The 24,693-nt window shown below is 45.7% G+C and overlaps 1 protein-coding gene across 6 annotated transcripts in view; it reads right to left on the bottom strand.

Annotated features, from left to right (window-relative positions):
• The window catches only part of ACSF3 (acyl-CoA synthetase family member 3), a 70,462-nt gene extending 47,037 nt beyond the window's left edge, over positions 1–23,425 (bottom strand). The window contains exons 1-5 of one of the 6 annotated variants that reach the window (XR_013841946.1): positions 23,166–23,402; positions 19,547–20,275; positions 18,204–18,359; positions 7,096–7,250; positions 4,941–5,086 (exon numbers count right to left, since the gene is read on the bottom strand). Coding sequence is in view for 5 of the 6 variants with exons in the window: in XM_079988818.1 (XP_079844944.1) it covers positions 4,941–5,086; positions 7,096–7,250; positions 18,204–18,359; positions 19,547–20,245 (1,156 nt within the window). In the remaining variant the exon portion in view is untranslated. The other 5 variants (XM_079988818.1, XM_079988817.1, XM_079988819.1 and 2 more) reach the window with 5 other exon arrangements.
• Positions 23,426–24,693: the final 1,268 nt, after the last annotated feature.

The following is a 24,693-nucleotide window of genomic DNA, read 5'->3' as shown; positions in this document are numbered from 1 at the left end:
CTTCCCACTTTTTGATTCTTTTATAGCAGTTTGGTTTTTTAATTTGAATCCGATGGCACAACGTAGTTCTCTTGGCACAGAATTTGGGAAGTAGTACAGCAGCACAGCCCTGGGTCCAGGGCACAGGTCCAGTTACAAAGGGGCAGGCAAGATGAGGGCCCCAAATTGTGCAGAGAAACCCTGCTGGAGCTGGGGAAGTCAAGATGGTAAAGGCACAGCAGCAGGAGAAAGGCCACACACTTCTCATTTCACCCGGAAGTCATGTGATGCAGAGAAGAGGCAGGATAGCCCTGATGCTGGAGGGGAGTAGTACACCAGCTTGCATCAACACCATGAGGGAGGATGCAATGGGGGGATGCAATGGGGACACAAAAGCCCTGAAATGACAGGGGAGAGCACCAAGCAAGAGGCAGAGGCAGCTAAGGACCAAGGATACTGCATACTAGAAGGGGCCCAGCAGAATTATTATCATTATTATGCCAACATTTATCAGTTGCCTTACACAAAAGAAAAAGTCTCAAAGCAACTTGATAAGATAAAATGCAACACACAAAAACAATTTAAAAATCTGAAAAATTTAAAATGATCAACAACACACCAAAAAAATCAAATTCCCATCCAGTAACATAATAATAAGGACAAGTCCTACCAACCTCACTAAAAAATGACCACCAGCATAGCAGGCAAAGGCCTGAGTATACCAAAAGGTTTTAGCTTGGTGTCAAAAGACTGGCAGGGATGGTGTCAGGTGTGTCTTCCTAGGGAAAGCATTCTACAGGGAGAGGAGAGGGGGCAAACTACTGAAAAGGTCTGTTCTGGTGGCTATCCTTTGTACCTCCCTCGAGGGGGGCACACAGAGGGGGGCCCTCTAATGAAGGGTGTGGGCTGGCTCACATGTGGAGAAGCAGTCCTTGAGGTACTGTATTCTAAGCTGCATAGGGCTTTAAATACGGCTGACATATTTTTTAAAACCCCCAAAATTGTTGAGCGATTTTTCTATTAACTTGCCTAAGATCCAGGACAAAGCGCCGCCTTTCAGAAGTCCGTCCCCCCCCCCCCCCCGGACGTCCATTCCACCTTTGAAATCCCGGCAATGTCAGGGAAGATCCAGACGTATGGCGGCCCTACTTTAAAGGCCCAAACCAGCACTCTGTATTGAGCCTGGAAACTAAATGGTAGAATGTGAGCTCCAACATCCCTATTGGGGTGTCACCAGTTGCATCAAGAAGACTGGAGTGCAGAGTGCTGACCCAACAGCAGCTTTTTCTGTGGCTGCCTCTGAAAAGAACGACCATTTCAAACTTGCCCTTTGACTAACCTATTGACAATTGGCTTTCAAGCTGCTGCATCCATCAGAAATGAAAGGACTCCAGCTACCCGCACCCAGGACCTGAAGGCACTGCAGTGTTTTGACAGAGATTCCTCCAACACCAATTTACAAAAGATGGAAACAATGGATGGTGCATCTTCCTGAGTGAGCTGTACATGCTTGCCTGATTCACAACCACTGCATGCGCTCTGAAGACATGACAGCAATTTAATTACTGCAAAGATAGGGAGGTCTCTGTACTCAGACTATGCAACAACCCCCCTCCCGTGCAGAGGAAAACCAACCGCAAGTCTCCCATACTTTAATTCAGTCCCTATATTGCCAAAATAAACCCAATGTATAGATATATTTTAAAAGGAAAAAGCTACCCGCTGAGAGCTGACTTATCGCACTCTTTCCAGAAAGGGTGTATTTTTTCTCTCCCCTCCCAACCCAAAATGACAAACCTTTGAAAGCAGAGGTCTATAAAAGGCTGGGAAACGCTGACAACGTTAATTATAGCGATACCAGCACGACAGTGCAATTAAAGTCTTCGTGCAAAGACAATGACTCGCGCTCCTCGGGGCCGAGTGACATATAAAAATTAAGTCTGTATGGGTAACAGAGGGTCCAATTCGGCTCCCCGGTGATGCCAGGCAAAGATGACCAGGGGGTGGGAGAGGAAGAAGAGAAAGGAAGATTCAATCCTATGCAGATGGAGAGATGTTTTGGTTGTTGTTGTTTTTTAAGCAGCCTTGGCCTCTTCTGATTCTTGCCCGGAATCTCACCATATAAACCAGGGGAGAGGTGTCTGTGCCTGTCCCCTTTTAGTTTGTGAGCTCCTGGACTTTTGGCAAGCTGCCTGCCCAGCTAAGCATCAGCCCCGGCAACCCAAGACAGGCAGCCGTCAGAGAAGGGAGCAACCCTATTAGCCCTCCACCAGTTCTCCCCCCACCCCTGTTTAAGTTAGTTGTCAGTTCTTCCCTGATAAATTTAATTGGCCCTGCGGTCTGTGTCCTTTGGTATCAGGGGACCTGGATGCTGTTATGTGTGGTGGTGTCCTCGGAGAATTGAAACAGGCCCACGATAAGGCTCTCAGCACTCTCCCTGTCAACAATCTATGGAGTCCCCGCTGTAGGAGCTATTAGCCGCCTCTGATCTAAACCTCCAATTAAAGTGGTGATTAGGCCCAGTGAGGCATTCGCTGGCCATGAATTATTCATCTCCCTTCACAGTAACAACACCGGGGGGGGGGGGGGATAAGAGAGAGAGAGAGAGGAGAGAGAGAAAGAGTGTGTGCACACTGCAGAAAACAGAAGCATTTTAAGCAGGGTTTTAACCATGTATGAGCAAAGTGCTTATCTCCAAATCTTTCATCTCCTCTTCTTTTGGACAGAACCTCTCCTATACTTTTAGATCTCAGCACCTTGAGAACAGAAGTGTCAGTGCTCTACAGATGACAGGACATGGTCCCTGGAGCTAGGGGTGGAGGGTGGAAAGGAGACAACTGGGAGGCAGTGGACAGGGAGGCTGGGGCGTAAATGCCTCTGCAAATTGCAAAGGCGGCAGGAGGAGAGGGGAACCCCCCCCCAATTTTACCAGCACTCTAAAATAAACTTGGGATGAAAAATATATTGCACACGTATGTTACATGTGAAAAACTGAGCAGGGGTATGAGTCCTGGCAGCAGAAGACACAGGCAGATCTGCCTGCACACAACAGCTTCCCCTGTCATTCTAACAGAGAAAGCAGATCTGTGGGGAACATTCCTTTGCATGTGCAGAGCTGTATACCTGCCTTTGGAATGAATGAGATACCCTGTACACATCTGGCTACCCATTTGCCAGCCAGGTTCCTGAGAGAGGTTATCCAAGGGCACAGGCCACAAGTTTCCTTGAGCGCCTCCTCTATTTGCTCACGCTCCTTCCAAACAGAGACTCACTGGAGTTGTTCTTTAAGTATGGAGTTCAGAAGTCCAGCCTTGTGCAGGTTTGCCCCCATGGTGAGGCTCCCTGGGAACTGACTTGGCAATACATTTTCTCATGCTGCCTGACGACTCCATACCCCGCAGTGCCAGCTGTCCAGTCCTGAAGCTTTTGGTTGTTCTAATTATTCTCTTTTGTCTGTGTTGTGTCAACCTCAGCATCTCGCTCCTTTTTCATCTTTGTCTCTAGGGAGATTCTTGGCATGCATCCTACTACCGAACACAGCGCTGGAAGAGCATCATGGCGCTGGAGCACTTTGATTGTGCCACTGCTGCTTAACACCTTAAGCCTGAAAAGCTGCAATCACAGAGCCCAGGATGCCGCTTTTCGCCACCTCCGCTGGGCAGTTCTAAAGAAACCCTGTTCTTTGGGTCTGCTACGACACGGTGGCTGAAAGAGTCTCCGGGGAGCAATATCCGCACACATAAGCTGAAGATGTGTTTGAGGATGAGAGTTTTGCTGGCCTGGGCTGCAGCATTTGAGGTTTTTCAGTTCACAGAAGAGCAGGAGGAAAACTTACAGAAGCATATTAAAATTATACATGGCATGGAGAAAGCAGATAGAGAAAAGTTTTTGTCCTTCTCTCATAGCACTAGAACTTGTGGACAACCAATGAAGCTGAATTTTCTGGGAAAACCAAAGAGCTCAGCACATAGTTAAACTACGGAATGCACTCTCAAATGAGGCAGTGATGGCTACCAAATTTGTTGAATCCTCTTTTAAAGCCAACTGACAAATTCATGAAAGCTGCCAATGGCGACTAGCCATGACGGCTACACACTGCCTCCATGGTGCAGGCAGTATGCTTCTGAATACCACTTGCTGAAACCACTGGGGTGGGGAGTGCTGTTGAGCTTGGGTCCCACTTGTGGGTCATTAGGTAGATCAGCAGGGCTCTTCTTATGTTCTTATGTCTAAAGGGGCAACAGAGTTCTGCTCCAGCTGGGAATAAGCAATACAACAGGCCAGGCCAGCCTTCCCCAACCTGGTGGCCCACTAGTGCTTCCGACAGCTCCCATCAGAACCTGCCAGATCAGCTGTGATGGCAGGGTTTGATGGAGTGTTACTCCAAGGCAGCTGGCGGGACACCAGGTTGTGGGAGAGAGGCTGGGCTATCCTATAAGTTTGTGGCCTCCACACCATCTAAACTGGGCCTCCAGAAGTAAATAAAATAGATGATAGATAGATAGATAGACAGATAGACTCTGATGCAATGGGGAGAGAGCTGAATGAGCACCTGGGAGGTCATACCTCTGCCTCAGAATCACAATGTGGCCTTGGAGAAGTTGCTTAGTCTCAGTCTCTTGCCTGTTCATCTACTGCAAGGATGGGAAACCTATGGTCCTCTAATGTTGTTGAACTCCAACTCCTGTTGGCTCCAGACAGCACAGCTCGTATGTCAGGGATTATATGAGCTGGAGTCCAACAACATCAGGTGAGCCACAGGCTTTCCCAGTCCTGATATACACATTTAAACAGCAGTAGCAGCCTTATTTGTGGATTTAAAGGGACGAGGGTTTACCTGCCAAAACAGACCCTTAGTACAGTCCTGATCTGAAAGCACCTCCCCTTTTTTCTCCAAACGTACAGCACCTAAAGCACTTTAATCATCGTAGGACAGCTTGCAGCCCTCGCTAGACTCTTACCTGGGATACGCGGGCCATGGAGTGGGTTTGAAAGCGCCATCCCAACCTCCGTCATCCCATATCTCTCCAACAGCGTGTGCCCAGTGATGCTCTTCCACCTCTCCAGGATAGGGACTGGGAGGGCTGCAGACCCTGACACCATCAGTCTGCAAGGAGGGATGCCAGCGAGAGTTAAGTTGCTTAACAACTGCAGAGCAGGATTATTGCCACACCCGTTCTATATCTATTTAGAACCAAGTGCAGGGGCCTGCCGGATTCTGCTTTCAGCAGCACTACCTAGAAAAGGGGAACTCAGCATCATGCTACCACTCCCTTACACCTTAGGATGGATTCAGACAGGATGGACTTGTCTGGGTGGGTAACCAAGTAGGATATTAACTGGGGGTGGTGAGAAAAAAACAATTTAAGATGACTTTGGTAGAGATAATGAATGGGGGTAATTGAAAAGGAATTGAATTGATTTGGAGCAGGATCTGTTGGGAAATTAAGTTGGGGTAAATGAATGGAAGAGAAACTGATCTGGAGTGATCTGTGGTGGGCTGCAGGTTAATTGAAGAATTGATCTGCGGTGATCTGGATGGGAAATCAGTTGGCTTGCATTCTGTGATATTAACGTTTTAAATGTGAATCTCGGCCTACAGTTTAGAATATCCATGTTTGCCTCTTTGGGCCCTTCCCTCAAAACTTCTGCGTAACTAAGTAATGGACCTGGTTTCCTGCAAATGCAATACAGGTTGCAAGAAGTGCTGGTCCCTCGTGAGCACAGGAACAGCCTCTGGACAAAATGTAACCGAGAAAAAACATCTACATGAGACAGCCACCAGGAAAGCAAAACGTACTGGACAGGCTACTCTCTAGGGCCAGTCTTGCCCCGGAGCAAGACGTTCCCTGGCAATCGCCCCACAAGCAGAGAAGAAAACAGGGCGGCATTTGCTGCTGCAAAGTGATGACAGCACGATGAGGGTTGGGCACCTGCCAGAACAGAAAAAGGGCTTTGCATCTACATCTTGGAACCCAAACCGAGAGCAGAGACATGACAGATGGTTTTTAACAAGATAGTAGGAGGTTAGCCTGGAGAATAAGCTGGATCCCTGGCTCTTGTCTCTCGGAGGGCAAGCTGTACGGAATCATGGGCTCAGTGTCACCAGATTGGAAGGTGACCATGTAGCTCAACATCCGCCCCAGAAGCAGAATATCCTATCCCCTGCCAGGTGCCTGGTTCAGCCTTCTGAAAGCCTCCTTCCGAAAGAAGGAAATCGTCTGTGGTGGGCAGTTTAATTCACTGCACAACTGCAAACCTCCTTGGAGAGCTTCAGAGTGGGGGCCAAAAGAAGTGCCCATTGGAATCTAGGAAATCAGATTCTGCAATCTGTACCGCAGCCCCATGGGTCCCTGGACTACCAAGCTTTCAGAAAGGGCCTGGCAGGGGCCATGGAAGAATTTTAATTCGTTCACATTTAAAGGCAAATCTACCTAATACACCCTTTCCTAAACAATATGTGAGAACTGAAACATGTGCATTTTTCCACATTTTGCAATGCAGTTCTCCAGCCATGTAATGTGTACAAAAGTGTATATACTGGGGTAAAGTGTCCATAAAACCCCCCCATATATTAGTGAAAATAGCATTTTTGGGGGGAAACAGCATTGCAAAAATGTGCATTTAAGATTGGAAAAAATGAGAAAAAGAAAGGAGTCTGCTAACTGGCACGCCTCCCTCCCATGATTTCACCCTCTTTTCCAACTTGAAATCAAGGTACTGTGCCTGCTGTTGGAACTGATCCCTTGCCCATAATGTGGACATCAACCACCCTCCATCAAAGGTAGTGTGCCTTTGCTAAACTGAAGGAACGGCCTACATGCTTAATTCAAGGCAGAACCCATCAGCGTCGGATCTGGGATTTGAGCATGTGTTGAGGATTGTCCTCTGTGCATTCAGAGGGGCTGGAGGTGACCTTAAGCACATGCAGAGAGCCTTCCTTTCAACTGCAACAAACCAGTACCAGCCTCTCAATACAGAATAAATTAGCCCATTTCTGTGATCGGGTGGGTACCTAGGAAAGGATAAAAAGTTATCATTATGCAACTAAATTCAAGTCAGGGGAAGAGGGAGAGGAAACGTGGCTATGCCTTTGGCTCAGGTAGGACCACCTACCTGATATTTTCCCGGCAGACAGCATGAATGAAATCTTGGACGTGAGGCTGTCGGAAATGCTTGTCATAATGCTCCATCAGCTTGGCATAAATGGTGGGCACTGCCATGAAGACATTCACCCGGGGAGCTTGGGGTTTCAGAAATGCCTCCCAGACCTGGAACAAGGACACAGAAAAGCCACTTGTAAAGGCAACTCAACAAAGCTAAACAATGCTTCCTGCAAGGGTCTCTCTGTCTCCTTTATCTCGGTTGAATGTGTGGGAATCCTGCCCCAGGTCATTTGGAGCTTTCAAGGTTAAAACTGGCATATAGTTGTGTGTGTGTGTGTGTGTGTGTGTGTGTGTGTGTGTTATTATTGTTTCTGTTATGGGGATTTCCACTTTTTAATGGTTGGAAGAGAATCTAATAATTTTTTTTTTTAATGGTATTTTGAATTGGGTCTGGAAATGCACCGGAAGCTAGGGCACATGCGAAGCACTGGCACCATGGGGTATCAGTCTGTTAGGAAAGCTTTTTCCATCCCCCTGTAGCTGAGAAGAGGACTCAAAAGGACCAGGCAGAAGCAGAGAGAGTTGCACTGGGAGGAGAACTTGATCAGCCATACCTAAGCTCTTTTGGGATCAAACTCAGAGAATGACAAATAGCCACTTCACATCCAAAAAGGGGAAAAGAAACATCTTGCTCACCCGCAGTGCCCCACAACAGGCACAAAGTGGGTCAGACTCCCACATCTGGCTAAGCTGACTCTGGGGTCTTTGGGCTTGACTGAGCAGCCAGCCTCGAGAGCATCGGGAGACCAAGTTGTGAAATGAATATTTAACCTTGGCTAGTGTGCCCCCAGTGCTGTTGCTCGTCTCCCTCAGTGCTGCCAAGCAAGAGGGAGAAACCTCATAAATAAATAACGAGACGGCCCTTGCCTGTTCTGTTATGGTAACCTTCCTCCTCCTCCCCTTCTTCCCGGCTCCTGCCCCATTGCTGACAAATGTATTCTCTAACAATTCATGACACTATGGTGCTTCCCCCCCACCGCCAGCTCAGCATGCTCAGGCACAAAGAGGTGCATACAACAGGGAAGGAAGGCATGATATGACTGAAAGTGATCAAGCCACTCTCTTTCCTAAACCAAACTCCCTTCTTCTGACACCAGCTCTGTCCATCAGCTCTTTGAGCCACAGAAATGCCTGCCAGTACATCCAAGAAAGATGACTCCCACATCTAGAGGGTGCTCTGAACAAAAGAAGAGTCTTCTGGGTCAGGTTAATGGCCCATCTAGTCCATCATCCTGTTCGCACAGTGGCCAACCATATGCTTACGGTAAGTCTGAAAGCAGGACCCCAGCGCTACAGCTCTCTTCCCACTTGTGGCTCTCAGCAACCGGCATTCAGAGGCATCTGTGGAAGGAGAACTTCCTTATGATGCCTCGAAGGAAGTGGCCATGAAGAAACTAGCTGCAGGTCCACGAGGCTTGTCACCCCTTCTGAGAACCACAGGGGTTCTGGAAGTCAAACCCGTTCCAGCAATCTGTTTGACTTCCAAAAGGTCAAAAACCAAAGCACGGCTTCTGATTGGCTGCTGGAAGCTATATTGGAATCCCACTGTTGGCCCTAATTTTCCAATGTGGGCAACCCTAGAATATATGTACATAGCACCTTTGGTTGGTTGAACAATACTAGGATCAAAATATATGAAACCCCAGGTGACTCTGGAAACAATTAAATCACTTAGAAAAATGGAATATATTGATTAATAAAAACAAATTTGATCCATTTTCACATGCTAAACTTACTTTGTGGGGAAACCCCATACTAAGAATTGCATAAAAGATGGTGATATGGAAAAAAACGGATGGAAGCAGGTGTATCGACATTGGACCAACTGATAGATGGGGAAGATGAATTTTATACTTTTGCTATTTTAAAACAAAAATATCATCTATCAGATGCAACATCTACAAGTGTGTTTGGGCCACCAGCTCTTTCAGCTTCCGAGATACCTGAGATATTGGAGCAATTGGACAACTCAATTCAAAAATAAAAAGCCAGCAAATTACTTTCTATAGATATCTATTAACAATACACAAGTTCAATATGCAGACTGCAAGAGTTGATTGGAATAAAGAATTGGAACTTGCATTATTACCCAGACAGTGGGAAAATGTATTAGCTTCAATACCTAAGGTGTCATTAGATTTAAAATTAAGACTAATACAACAGAAAATGTTCAGAGTTTATTGGACTCCTTTACGGTTGTATAAAAAAGGGTTAGCTAAGAAAGTTCAGTGTTGGAGATGTGGCTTAGACAATGCCTCTCTGAAACACATACTTGTACAGTGTTCTTTACTTAACAGGTTTTGGGAGAAAGTGCTGGACTGTGTAACTATGACTGTACAGAAAAAGTTAAACCTTTCATCAGAGAATATTTTATTGAACTATATACCTGCAGTATGGAAATTATCAACAGGAAAACAGAAATGGATTTCCGTGCCCTAATGGTGGCCAAGAGATTGAAATTGAGGAACTGGAAAAATAAAGATATGATACCCTTCAATCAATGGATTGACGATATGACATCACTGGCAATTTATGAACGGACTGATTACAGGCGCAGACTCTGTATAGATAAATACTATAACATTTGGAATGAGTTTATACTAAATGTAGTAGGCTATTAACATTTACGTAAGCACTAGGACAATAAAACTATACCAATTTATACACGAATGTATGGGAATATCGTATATTGCTTTTTGTGTGTGCATATTTTCACTTTTATACATATCGTTTTTGTTGTTTTCCTTCTTCTAACTTTCCCTTCTTTTTTTCTGCATCACTTTATTTCTTTTAACTGAAATCACCTTAATAAAATATAAATATTTTTTAAAAAAGATTTGATCCCTGGTACAAACACACAAAGGTGCACAATAGCACAAGTTAATACAGAAATTCCTAAGAAATATATCATGGTTTCCATTCAATCTCTTCTCTCATGCTCTCTCATCTAAACAGCCCCCCCCCCAGCTTTCCCTTTGGAGTGTTTCTAATTCTCAAATCAGATTTCCAATTAAATAAAAACAAAAACCAAAGATGGAACCCAACCTCCCTGCCCTAAACAGATAACTGTATCTATATGCAATCCACAAGGGCCTCTTTGGTGAACCAAATGCAAATTGGCGTATCAATTCATGTTGTTACCAAGAAAAGGGAAAAGGGGCCTTTTCACAAGTAACAATCTTCTAATGCATGTTAAATCATCCCTTTACTTTTCTTTTGATCTCCAAGGCAGCTTTGTGTTTCCGTCTTGACTGACAGGGTGCTGGTTACATCGCCTGCAAAGAAATAAATAAAATGCTGCCAGGCTTCTCTACACACCCCAACCCACCCCCAGCTTCTCTAAAGCTTTCAGTCTAATCCAGATAGCTGAGCATCTTCGTGCCCAACTGAATAGTGCTACTTGGTGGTGTTCTGCTTTGTGGGATAAAAAACTTGTGCAGAGACTTTCTTTTTGAACTTGGTTCCCTTGAGCAAGGATGGGGGGAGAAATCTGATTCAGTTCGCATCTAAAATTTCACATTTTATCCTTTGAAATTTGCACTTTTCCAAATTCTGCAATGGAGCTCTCCACGCAAGTAACATGTATAAAAGTGCACACGCCAGAGTAAAGTTTGTGAAAATATTGGTGAAAATAACACACACAGATTCAGTAGGGAAAACTGCTTTGCAAAAATGTATATATTGGGAAAAATTGCACCTAACGTGTTCAGACGGAAAAAAACCTTGCCCAAAACTGAATTTTCATGACCAATGTAGAAACGTGAAGAACTAAACTTAAAATTGAGAAACAAGTAACTAAAAGTGACATATTTGCCCATCCCTACCCTTGAGTCACCTAATGCTGTCTTTATCACACTGCTACACAAACACTTTATTGCCATTCTCTGCTAATGGATTTTGGTGGGGAGAGATGCCTCAAGAATCCAGCCTTGAAGTTGGATTCGGCATTTGGCCCTTCTAACCCCAATGTATAGTTAACTTATGGAACTCACTGCAACATGGTGTTAGAAGAGAAGTTAACACCAAATGGTTTTTAAAGGGTTCAGATAAGGGGTGGGGAAACCTGTTGCCCTCTAGGCATTGTTGGACTTTCATATACCCACCCAAGACAACACAGCAAATGGCCAGAGAGCATTGTAGTTGGAGTCCAACATCTGGAGGGTCGCAGGTTCCTAACCTCTGGTTTTGGTGAATACATGGAGAGCAAAGTTCACTTTAATTCAGATATGGGGGACCTGTGGATGTTTTTCTTCTGCAACTCCCATAATCACTGACCATTGGCTATGCTGGCTGGGGCTGATGGGAGTTGTAGTCCAGTGTTGTCTAGAGGTCCAGATGTTCCCCATCTCTCTCTTGTCATAACAGCCAAACACACAGCTGCTGGGCTCAGAGGCAGGTGCCCTGGCTCCCGCCTAACACACACAGACAGAGGCTCTTACATGTAAGTAAAGGTACCCCTGACCATTAGGTCCAGTCGCGGACGACTCTGGGGTTGCAAGCTCATCTCGCTCTATAGGCCAAGGGAGCCGGTGTTTGTCCACAGACAGCTTCCAAGTCATGTGGCCAGCATGACTAAGCCGCTTCTGGTGAACCAGAACAGCGCACAGAAACACCATTTACCTTCCCGCTGGAGCGGTACCTATTTATCTACTTGCACTTGACACACTTTCAAACTGCTAGGTGGGCAGGAGCTAGGACTGAACAACAGGAGCTCACCCCATCGCAAGGATTCAAACTGCTGACCTTCCAATCAGCAAGCCCTAGGCTCAGTGGTTTAGACCACAGCGCCACCCGCGTCTAAGTAAGAGATCTTTATTCAGGAAAGTAACAGTACAAGCTCAGCAGCAGATACAGGTCCCAGGAGTCACAATTCAGGATTTCAGGAGCAGGAAAAGGAGTTCCGAAACGGACAGGGGCAACACAGATATCCCAACAAGTTCCCCCATCCCTCCCACCAAGCTTTTAAAGATGAGGCATGGCATGCTCACTCGCGATACTCTCTTGCCTTGTGGGAATATGAGATTGCTCCATTGGGGCGGGTGGCTCTGCTCCCATCCACAAAGGCATTGCTAAATTCTAGGTGATAAGACTGCACCTGTCTGTTCAGTCGCTGCCAACTTCTGTTCAGACTCCCCCCACCAGGTTGATCAAATCCCGACATGCTGCCACTGTATACCAGGTACAAATGACAGGGCAGGGATATCACCCTGCAATGGCTGGCTTGGGAGCTTCCTGCAGGAATCTACCTGGCTGCTGTTGTGAAGGCAGAATGCTGAGATAGGTGGACCAAGGATCTGGTGCAACCTAGCAATTCTTTCACCACCCCTGCCCATTGAGTCTTCACTGACTCCTCGGCTAAGGCAAGAGGTTTTCAGCACAGAGGGGGAAGGAAAAACCTCCTTCTTCCAAAAGCGGCCTGAGCTCTTGCTGTTTGTGATACCCTCCAACTGTTTGTGTGCTCTGCATGATTCTGTTTTAATCACTTATTCATCTGCAGGCTCTGCTGTTCCCTGAGCATCCCAGGCTACAGCTTTTAAACCCTCGCTACGCTGCGGGCATGCTGAAAGGAGCAAACACTTTCCCCAGGACCCAGGAATCTAACAAAATATGACAGGCTCCAGTTTCCTTTCTTCTTCTTCTTCTCATCATCTCCCTCCCTCCTGCCTCTCCCTTCTCCCCCCTCACACTTCAAAAGGCATTACTCTGCAACAGATGCTGAGGACAAATGGCAGATCTGGCAAGAAGGAAAAAAAGATATAACTTTTTATTTCACCCATTCCCCAAGCTGAGGATTGTGAAAAAGGATCCAATGTAAACTGTTCAATGGTGATGTGCCCCTTCTATGCTCTTGCTAGTGTCCCCTTTCAGATAGGGTAGGGGGGTGGAGGGTAGAGAATGAGATTTAAAGAAAGTGAAGGGATGAAACCACCAACAACTTTCTCCAGGAAATATAGGATTGGGAAACCCCCTCCTTAATAAAAGAGACCTGTTTCCTAGAGCCAGGGTTTTTGCCCCAGGCATATGCCATGAAATATGCCCTGGGATTCCATTTACCCATTATCCAGTCCATACAGCTGGTGCATTCGAAGCCCAAACTGGTCCTTCCTCAGCCACAGAGAGGACAGGCAGGAGGTAAGTAATTTGCACACCTGGTTCCCTGTAGTGACTGTAGGACAGTCCCTGGGAATGGGGAGAGCAAGTGAAGGATGGCACAGATTGCCGCCTTACCCACAGGCATATCCCACCATTGTACCAAGGTTCCTGCAAGGCCAGGAATAAGGGACTCAGGAGGTGAGATTCAGGAAGAGGAGCACCCAAAGGAAGCTGTTAGAACAAGTGCAGAAAGGAAGAGGTGAGCCCTAACCAACTAGCCGGCAGTGTTCACACCTGGAGGGTCCAATCCCAGGAGGAGGACCCCTCCAGTCTGGTGTTTTACCACAGGTGTATTCTGCAACATATTATTGACACAATAATAGTCCACCAGCAGCAGATTTATTCTGTTGTAGGAAGTAAACCTCTGGATACCAGGTGAAGATTGCTGTTGTGCTCAGGTCCTGCTTGCTGGCTTCCCATGGGCATCTGGCTGGCCACTGCAAGAAGAGGATGCTGAATTTGAAAGGCTCCAGCAGCCTCTTCTTACGTTCTGATGTACTTCCTTGGAAGCTTTCAAGAGGAGCCTGAATGATCATATTGTGAAGATTCCCCATATGCAAGATATCCAGCTTTCCAGGGTCCCTTCCGGCCTTGCAGTTTGTCGTTGTTGCTGCTTCTATTTGACTTTAAATAAACTTTTTCTGGAAGGACAGATTGTGAAGTTGAGGCTCCAATACTTTGGCCACCTCATGAGAAGAGAAGACTCCCTGGAAAAGACCCTGATGTTGGGAAAGATGGAGGGCACAAGGAGAAGCGGACGGCAGAGGACGAGATGGTTGGACAGTGTTCTCAAAGCTACAAACATGAGCCTGACCAAACTGCGGGAGGCAGTGGAAGACAGGAGTGCCTGGCGTGCTCTGGTCCATGGGGTCACGAAGAGTCGGACACGACTAAACGACTAAACAACAACAAACTTTTTCTTAGAAGAGATGTGCAGCACCCCAGCTGGAGGAGATTTTGAGCATTTCTGATATTCTGCTCACAAGGGCATAGTTCCACTGGGATCCCACCAAACACTAATGCCAATTTTTTTTGAAAGAATAGGAGAAAAGCAGCCATTACAAGCGTCTCTTGGGGTGTTCTTGCTGTTTCCCTTGGATGCACAGACTGGCCACAGGGAAAGATGCTACAATGACTCGTGACCTAAGGGCACCACTGCGCTGACCCTGCGAGGAGCCTATTGTCACAAAGACCAACCAAACCAGGCTGCCACATGTACGTGTAACTGTAAAGGCACGTCGTGAATTAAGTAATCTAATAAACACTGTAATAATAAAGTATTTATTGCGCATAATGAAGTGGTAGTGATTAGAAAGGTTGGGCACACTGCTGCGGTTTCTCCTGAACCCTTGCCAGTATTACTCAAGGCTGATTCTGGAGGCAGCAGTAGCTTTGGAGGAAAGGTTCCTGGCTTTGTTTTGATCGGTGTGTCGAGTGTTTGAGCTGCCATTTGGGTTTCTTTATATCACCCTGTAATTGACTGCTCTCTCGAGGTGCAAAGAAACAGAAATACAAAAGGCGGAAGGAAAAGCTCAGGCTCCTTCTGCGAAATCCGCCGCTGAAACTGTGCTGCTTTCCCAAGAGCCGATTTCGGTAGCAAAAGGGCACTTTGTAAACAGCTAGTGAAAATAGACTGGAACTCAAAGTCAGCTTGTGTTAAACTCCACAAGAAAGCCCGATTTACCCTCCTGCACCTCCTTTGTCATGTCAATCAAACCACTTTCCTGCTCCCTCGGGAGGCGCTCACAAAAAGGATAGAGAAACAGGGGGGAAAGTAAACAAAAATAAAAAGGCACATAAAGTCCTCCCAAGGCCTTTACTGCACTAGAGAGCTTGTGGAAGAGAACAGGCCAGGCAGCTGGTCCCTGGCCAGCCATTCTTGGGCCAAGGCAGGGCAAGTGAGGGCATCGCTTAACCATCTCAAGTTGGTGCCCTCTCTTGCCCTTGCTTGTCAGACTCCACTGAGCTCTCTGGTCAGCACACATCAGTTTGGACTCCCTCTCCCCACCCACCAGAACACAGGCTGCAACATGCAGATGTTGGGAAGAAGATGCAGAAAAGCTCAAGTGTGTAAGGGGCAAACAGTATCTTAGTAGCGCAGGATTCACATACACACAAGGGGGATTATTTCAGAAACACTGGGTGGTACTCAACTACTTAGAGGAGACACACTGAAATGAATGAACCTAAGTTAGTCATGTCCATTAACTTCAATGGGTCTATTCTGCCTAGACCTGTGGTTGAATGGCACCCGATGTTGTCCTTGGACCCCTGCCCACACATACCTGTTCTAGAACAAGTGTCTGTGCAATATACTGCAGGCAGGCAGCATTTGCTAAAACTGCTTTGCATGTTGGAAGGAGGCAGATTACATTTCAGTGGGGCTCACCCAGAGGAGCTGATGCTCCTGTGATTAGAAGGGGGAACCCACAGCTCTGTACACAGCTACATCATGTGATGAATCACCAGGGCTATAGGCTAGAAATCTCGCTGGCTTGGCCCAGGGGGTGTCTGCCACCCAGGCTGGCCATTGGCTTTCCTCAACAGGAAGGGCTATAAAAGCTTCCAGTTCAGTGTAGGACTTTGCCTGGGCTAGGATAGTATTTCCTGGGTCTGGCTTGGCCTGGCTATTAGTTTGCTTCCTAGCCTGGTCGCCAGCTGAACCTCCCACAGATCCTCAGTCCTGACACTGGCAGATTGCACTTGCTGGTTATCAGCCTAATATTGCCAAGTTCTCCAATCAATCCTTAAAAAGGATTTGGTCCCATACATTTTATTACCCTTGCAACTCTTCTTTGAAGCCTGTCAAATTTATCAACTTCCCAGTACCCAAAACAGAACATTTAGAAGGCATCAGGTTGGGGAAGGCTGGCTAATAACTTTAAGAAGGGTGTTCATATGCCCCTCTTCCCAACAACAGTAGCTCTGGCTGGGAATTCAGACAACAGGAATGAAATTTTCACTGTTCCTAGAAGCACCTGGATTCCTACCTGACAGACAGATCATTTTAAGAAAGCAACCCCTTTCCCCTCCTAAACAATCCATGAGGGTTTGGCTCCTTGGTGTAAATGCCATCGCCAAATGCTCAGGCCTCTTCATCTCCTTCAGCACCATCTCACATCACAAGCGCTGATGAAGGGGCTGCTGGCGTGCTTTTCATCTGCTCCACTGTGGCGCTGTCTCCAGGGATGGAGAGCGCGCATCAAAGCTGTCTCCTCTTGCAGAGCCATGATCTCAACATCTGGCACAGAGTTTCCATCATCACAGCAATGGGTGACAAAGGGACAACTGTCTCTGGGTGTGAGAGAGGCCAACCAGTACAGGGTGTCCTTCCTGTTAATGCCCCCCACATCACCACAAGGCACTGAACTGGCTAGAAAGAGCACATGGTGGGACTCACTTCTTCCCTGGAAAATTGTCAAAAGCATGGGGAAGGCCATGCCAGCAGAAGATCAGCCAGACTTGTTTGTCTCTCTCTCTCTGAGAAATATGCATTTCTAGTGTATATTTCTTTCATAATGTTTATTAATGCTGTTCATAGCTTTGGGGAGCCTTTGGGCCCCAAAGCAGTAGATAAATAAACTATACCATACCGTTAAAAGAACAAGTACCCTTTGAGGAATTGCTGCAATATCTGCACTTCCAGCCAGAGGGAAGCAAAACACAGGCACTGAAGTGATGCTAGCTGAACTTCCTTGCTCCTGAGCTGGCAAGGGCAGTTTGACTTTGCAGCCCTTTATTCTTTTGAAATTCCAAGGGCGTCTCCATTTTGCTAAACCTCTCCCCTATTTGCTTATTTGTTTATTGGCTTGTATACCACACAGTGGGAAAAAGCATGTTGGCAGTGAATGTAACACATCCGTAAAGCACCATTTTTTTAAAAAAAAAGCTTTATCAACATCTGGACAGTGATATACAATAACTGATGCCAGAGCTGCACATCAGAAAAGGGTAATGTAAACAGAACGGTCTTGGGCATGTGCTGAAAACTAAGCACTGCTACTGCTTGCTTGATAGTAGCAGGCAAGAAGATTCACAACTGAGGCACAGATGCACTACATATCCTCTGTATCTTAAAGAAGCCAGGCATATATCATGGGCCACCCTTAGCTGTGCCATTCCAGTCAAATGTAATAATTGGGCTGGTATATGTGAGGCAAGGCTAAGCTATCAGGAGCAAAGGAAAAGATCTACTGCTTAGTCTTAGCATGGATGAATGAATCAACATTTGCAGAACACCTCAGAGCCAGAAAGCACAAAGTACCAGAGACAACCAGCCAATCTTACCTAGGGCAGCAAGAACTCTGAAGCCTTTAGGACTCGCCACGTGACACATGGCCCAAGCCGATCAGAGCATGAAGTAACAACATCATTCTGAAGGAAGACCACAAAAACTACCAGAAAAGGAAAGATGGGAGGGCAGCAAATGAAGGGATGCAGAAAGGAAACCTCAAAAGGTGCTCAGGTGATGGGTATGTGATGGGAAGATGTTTTTGGTCATTTGTTGGAAAAGTCAAATTACTGTAGTTACTCCAATGAAGAGAGACAATGGACTCAAAACACATTTGGGCCAATGAACCACAATCTGTGCACCTTTGAGGTCATGACACAAAAGATACTGGACCACTAAGACTTTCTTTAGCCTCCCACAAAATTCTTATATTTATCATTCATTGCACACTTCCAGTCTAAAAGAAAAGATCCCATTCTTGTTTATTTTAATTTACAAAGGCTTCCCGTTTTGCTCATCTGGAAGAGATTGTTACCTGCTGTGAGAGCCTATTTACAGCGAGCCTCCCCCCACCCACCCCAACCTCACTCTAATATGCAGTCTCCTGCCGCACTTCATCTGAAAGGTTAGCAGACAAGTGGCAGCCCCCCGCCCAGCAACCCTGGCAAACTTACCGCCTTTGCGCTGAACTCAGGAAGCATGATGCATGTTGCGCCAACCCAGAGGGGACATAGCAGCTTGTTGACCACCCCGTGGACATGATGCAAAGGCAGAACATGGAGAATAATGTCATCCTTTGTCCACTCCCATTTGTTAACCAGCCCAGTTATCTGCAAGGATATTTAAACAAACAAACAAGCAGCATTAGGAGTAGAGGAGTAGAGCATGTACACCATTTGTTTCAAAAGTGAGGGCCCCAGAGCTTGAACTACTGTCAGTGGGAGACATAAAAAGAACAGAAGAGGAAACCTTTAAGGTGTGCTGGAAATACAGTTTATCCAGCCTGACACGTTTAGAGGGCATCTACAGCATCTCCTTCTGCATCAACCTGCTACCTCTTTGCCATCCCCTCTGAACAGAGCTTTAGACTAAAATTTGGCAGGATTTAGACTGCAGCCAGTGTGTCTGCTTTGAGCCCTATTCTACACCAGGTCTTTGTTCAGGTCCTTGTCAGGAGGGCAACAGCCCATTTTACCATGAGCCACAGAAAAAGCAGGCATGTGATTGGTGGTTTTTAAAAAAACCCTGTTAGAATTATTATTATTATTATTATTATTATTATTATTATTATTACTGCTGAGAAAGAAAAGAAATGTGTTTCTTAACCATGATCTGTAAACAATAGAAACCCACAGACTGTGGAGCAAGTATGGAGAAAAGAGCTCCAAGCTCTTTGATTTGCTCAAGCCACAAGGTCTGTGTGTTTCTGCCTCCCTAAAGGTACATTTTTATCCACTGCAGGCAGAGACCTTGTGCTGCCATGGCAGTCAGCAAGACTCCAAACTTCTAACTTTTTTTTTTTTTTTTTTGCTCAGGGAGCTAATGGATTTTTTCTGCCTTGGGGATACACAGCTAAAGAGTAAACAGACTTTTCAAGATGCCTTTGTAGTCATCTTGTAGCAATGCAAATGGGTAAGAGAAGAAACTGCTCCAAGCTGGAACTGTCACCTCTGCTCTGCAGGGGAAGAAATACAGCAGAGTACTGGGAAGTGTCTTAAAAATTAGAGTGATAGTGTCTAAACCTGTCCTAGAGCTCTGCTCCTGATCCTAAATACAGGGATGATGGCTGTGATTAAAAGAGGTTTTTTGTTTTTTTTACAAACAGTATATAAATTGTACGAAACAAATAAATAACCAAACAAACATCACCCCACACAGACTCAAAGGCACCCCTCTCTTTTCCTACTACTACTACTACTACTACTAATGTTTTCCTACTACTACTAAAGTTGAGCCCATCCACAACAAAACAGGTTCCTAAGTGAGCTGCTATTGAGTAGGTGAAGAATAAACTCACCACAGCTTGGACATTCTGGTGGGTGCTGAGGACACCTTTGGGTCTCCCAGTTGTGCCACTTGTGTAAATGATCATGGCACCCCTGCCCTTCCACTCTGAAATGGGGCAACTGGCTTCGAAAAGGGATGCATCCACTTTTGAACCACATCTCCCAGATTTGGGAAGCGAAAGCACAGGAACCCCAAGTTTCCCAGCACTAGGGGTGATCTTCTCCACATACTCTTCCTCTACAACAAGGAGAGCACTTTGAGAGTCCTTGATGAAATACTCCAATTCCGACACAGGGTGTTTTCTGTAAAGAGGAACAGCTGTGCCTCCACTCATCCATGAAGCCCACTGTGCAGTTACATAGGAAGCATCATTGGGGCACAAAAATGAAATCCGTTCACCCTTCAAGTCTCCGCCTGAGTTCCCGAGAGTCTTGCAGATCATCTGGGATAGATGGAGGCTTCGAGCGTACAGATCTTTGTAGGAGTGCTCTCCATGTTGGTCAACAATGGCAATTTTATCTCCAAAGGCCAGTGCTCTGGTGAAGACAGGAGCAACCTGTCCATGACAAGGTGTCCTGCTAGTATGCAGGCCTTTAAAGATGCAGTGAGCAGCCCTTAGGCCAGAGGAGTCCCAGCCTCGAAGGCATAAGACACGAACTAGACATTTGGCCAGATAGCTCCTATTTGAAATTAACAAGGAGCCTAACATTTCTCTGGTGCCTCCTGGCTAGCTGTGGTGCTGGAGAAAGAAACAAAAAAACTCAGTCAATATGCAGAGCGTGACCAAAAGATCAGCTCAAAGACCATAGGAAGGGAGAAAGCTGCTGCACTTCAGTCCTGCCTGTGGGCTTCCATTGGGTATCCAGTTGGACACTGTGAAAGCAGGGTGCTGGAATAGATGAGCCACTGGCCTGAGCCAGCAGGCTCTTCTTAAATTTTTAAGACACACAAGAAGGGCAATGGTATCACCCTGCAAGACATGTTTCCTTTTAGATCAAAGACTGCCAATGGCAACTTTATTGTAAAGAAAAAACATGCAGCATTCTGCAGGACTGAATAATAATTTCTCATCACAGAAGTGCTGCCAGGAAAATATCATGCACCCCAGTGCTCTGGTCTCAAAGCTGACTTGGTCCTTCAGGATACAAGATTGGCCATGAAGTATACTGTGTTCTCAGTTTAACAGACATCGGTCCAACAAGAAAAGTGACCTTGCCGGATCTAGAGATGTGTTTCATCTTGAACATTAAGAATGGGAAAGCCTGGGGTAGGAGGTAATTAGAGCTCAGCAGTACTGTTGTAGTGATGTAACCCAGCGGAAAATGTTGGCACAAAACAGCAAAAATGTGAGGTGTTTTCATGCATCCAGGCGATTCACTTAAGAAACACTAAGCCAGAGGATGTAATAAAGCTGAAAGTTTAAGCAGGAACCGAGTGGAAGGGAAGAGTGTAAGATGGCATGTTGGGGGGCTGCTCACAGGAACTGAAGCAATTTATAGGACTGTTTATAGCCACCTCACAATTAAATTTAAAAGCTCAAAGGGAAAAACTTTCCAAGATTCAATGCATTAATGAACAAGGTGTGGTTTTAATATGAAGCCCAGCTTGGCCAAGTTGTACGCATTGATGTGCACAACCGCTGACAACAAGCTTAATTCTCTCCACCCGCCTTAATTTCCTCTAAGCTAAAAGCCATAAACTTTTTGGCTTCAACATTCTCCACTTTTTAAACCACTGTGAAAGAAGCTGCTGATTTTGCGTGGGAAGGGCTTTTAACCAAATGTGTCACGCACCAGTGGAGAAGGAAAAACACATCTGATGACAGCAGCTTACCCTCTTTCCATTTCACACATTCCTTCCTAGCCTAGCAGAACAACTTAAAAAAGGTGTGTGTGTGTGTGTGTGTGTACCTAACAATGAGGTTCGTTAGCAAAAACCAAATCACCTTCTTTATAACTTTAAAGCCCCCTCCCCAAGACAAATTCTTGCTGCTGAAGGTGTGTGAGAGAGCTGTTAACAAGGGTGCTAATTGGGAATGTGTATATCTTATATATCTTCCACATGCATGGAACCAATCCATAATAGGACACATATTCTCAGCAGAAAATACTGTGGCGCGAGTTGCTACACTGGAATGGAATTATCAAAGGATTTTCTGTGTATATACACAAACAGCACAAATTCAGGAAATCTGGCATATATTAGATACCCTTTTAAACATATTAACCTTCTGTTCTCACAACCAGAGTTGTGAAATGATGCTAATTTCCCACCCTTTTAATAAGAATAGAACAGCCCTACTAGATCAGATGTAGACCCATCTAGTTCTCACAGTGGTGAATAAAATGCCCTAATGGGAAGACCACAAGCAAAAAATGAGTACAGCTGCATTCTCCCGTCATACTGTTTTCGACACTGGAGATAGAACATAGCTATCATAGCTAGCAGTCATTGATAGCCCTATTCTCTATCAATTTCCCAAACTAATTACATCAGCACAACCCCTGTGACAATATTTGCCTTGCTTTTTTTTAAAGCCATTCATGTTAGTGGTTGTCACTACTATCTTGTGGGAGTTTGCCAACATTGTAGTCTCAAAAGCTTCAGGAGAAGGGAATTCAGTTTCCTCTTCCAGTTTATCCATGCTGTGCTTTAAATGTGCATCCTACTTTATAAGCAACTGGCAAGACCTGCTTTGTAAACAGTGATCATGATGCTGTAAAAAACTAATGTGACCCCCAAGGAGGGTCAACAGGCAAGAAAGTGGGGGTACCCCTACAGTTGGTCAACCATTTTCATAGAAACAAAAGCACAGCACAAAATATAGCACTGCCATCAGAATAGATACTCCCCATAGAGACAAATAAATAGTTCCTACACAGAGGGATAGGCTGTGGGTTGCCACTTTCCTCTACCACAACCAAGTGCGGTGTAGCACTTAAGATGGTTGGAAAAGGACCTGGGAGAACAGGGTCCAAATCCCAGCTCGGCCATGAAGCTCATTTTGAGTGACCTCAAGCCAGTCACTGTCTCTAAACCTAGCCTGCTTCATAGGGTTGTTGTGAGGATTATTTGTTGGGGGGGGCATGCATGCCATCTTGAGCTCCTTGGAGGAAAGTGTGGTTTAGAAAATAAATAAGCCCTGTTCCTGTGCAATTTAACTGCAAGGGTTTAGCAAATGAAGCCTTTCCTGGAATGGAGAGAGAAATGGTGGAGGGAGGGGGGACTTTAGCTGCAAAATGTGGTCAGGCAAGAGCAGTGAGGGTGCTGGAAGATGGAGGGTGTGGGAAAGGAAAACCCTACTACCTCCCCGCCCCCACGCCCTATGTGTAGAGGGGGTAATATTTATTTATTCCATTTATATTCGCGAAGGAGCCCAGAACGTCAACTAACTAATGCACCTGAAGAGACAGGAGGTGCATCGCCTGGGCTGGGGAGGGGGTGGGTGAAGGTGGAGATGAAAGGTCCCCGCTTCACTTTCAGGGACCAGAGAGGGGAAGGAAAGAGCAGTGACACCTTCCTCTCACCCCGCCGCCGGTCATTATTTCCACTCCCCAGCAGAGAAGAAGACGGAAGCCCCTTCCCTTCTCCGGGTCAGCCTCCGCTTCCATCCCCGCTTTTGTTCTCACCCGCAAATCAAGACGGACGGACGGCGTTCGTGCTTCGGCCTGCCGGTCCGTCCGCCAACGACGTCCCCCGTGCAAACGAGGAGCGGCCACGCGAGTTCCGGGGCATGCGTGGGACGGCGAAGGTGTCGGGGAAGGAGGGCAGCTCCCGCGCGCCTGACGTCCTTGCAGAGCCCTGACGTCGTCACTGGATGTTAGGGTGGAGGAGTCCGATCTGATGTCATTGGCGTCCTGTGATGATGTTTTTTGGCAACATTGCCTATGACGTCTTCATGTGTTGAGCCAAGAGGATCAGGGTCACAATTCGGGGGTTCTCAACATGCAGAATTTGGTTTGCAGCGAAAACAAACGCACCATAATAAGCATAATAATCACTCAGACCCTCATCGTTGTCTCATCATATATTGTTTTGCTGCCCCCCTCCCCACGTCATCGGACCTGTGCCTAATATTAGAATTTACTTGCCATCCTTTACAGTTTGGTTGGCACAGCTATACTATAGACTCGTACATGTGATCTGTGCACAGTCATCTATTTGAAGGGCAGCTGGGTTTGAAGGACTTTCTGGTCCAAGTCTCATTTAAATATAAATATGTGGCCAGGCACCTTGAAGCTGTCCATCCACAGTTAGCACCTGGCAGGGGAATGAGCAGGCACACAGATCACCTGGTTGTAGTTGTGCCCATTGGAGTGATATATGTTATATTTCTATTTAAATTATAGCAATTATTACTAAATTTGCATATATGCAAAGTTTATGCATCTTTGTACACTATTTTTAAGTGACGTTTCTTTGTTCCAAGGATACATAAGAGATCAGCCCCATTGCCTCTCTGACATGACACTTGAAACACAGAATTTGCTTATGTTCATTAAAATCTGAATTTTATGTAAACTCTGGATTGTGGTCCTGTTTATGTTTCTGGAGTGAGATGATAATAGCAGGATAATAAAAAATCTATGAATTAATGATGTCTAAATATTAAGGGAGTCTTTCAGAGTTGTGGAACTATTTGTATTCTGAACTTTTTATTTTAAAAATACATTCAAGCTGAATGAAGATTTTCACTTTTGTGCTTTGTTATACGTAGTTTACTCTTTCAAATATTGATAGGTACAAAATTTTAATGCATCAGCAATGCGTGAGGTGCCACAGCAATATATATTTTTAGCCTTGCTCCTAGGTCTTCACAAATTTAGAGGTAGGTGTGTTTTATTCATTTATTTAAATATTACTATTTTAGTAACCCACCGCTCAATGGTTTAAGAGTACTTGTCAAAAAGAGAGGACAGAAAAGGGTTTCATCCAGAGGCTTCCCTGAATTATGTCCTACAGAAGTCTTCCAGAGCACAGTTTCATCTCAAATCTCCCTGTTTTTTGTATCTCAGCTTTCATTTAAACAAGGCCTATGTCAAGCCCATCACAAATGCACAGAGCAGCTTGCAAACCTGACTGGAACAGAGACCCTAAAGGCTCAGAAACGAAAACGCCAATTAAGCAGGCCCCTAGAGTATTCTGGTATAAAGGCCT

Source organism: Podarcis cretensis, assembly GCF_951804945.1.
Source record: "Podarcis cretensis genome assembly, chromosome: 8".
Taxonomy (NCBI): domain Eukaryota; kingdom Metazoa; phylum Chordata; class Lepidosauria; order Squamata; family Lacertidae; genus Podarcis; species Podarcis cretensis.
The sequence above is the reverse complement of the archived record's forward strand: the minus strand, read 5'-3'. Positions and strand labels throughout refer to the sequence as shown.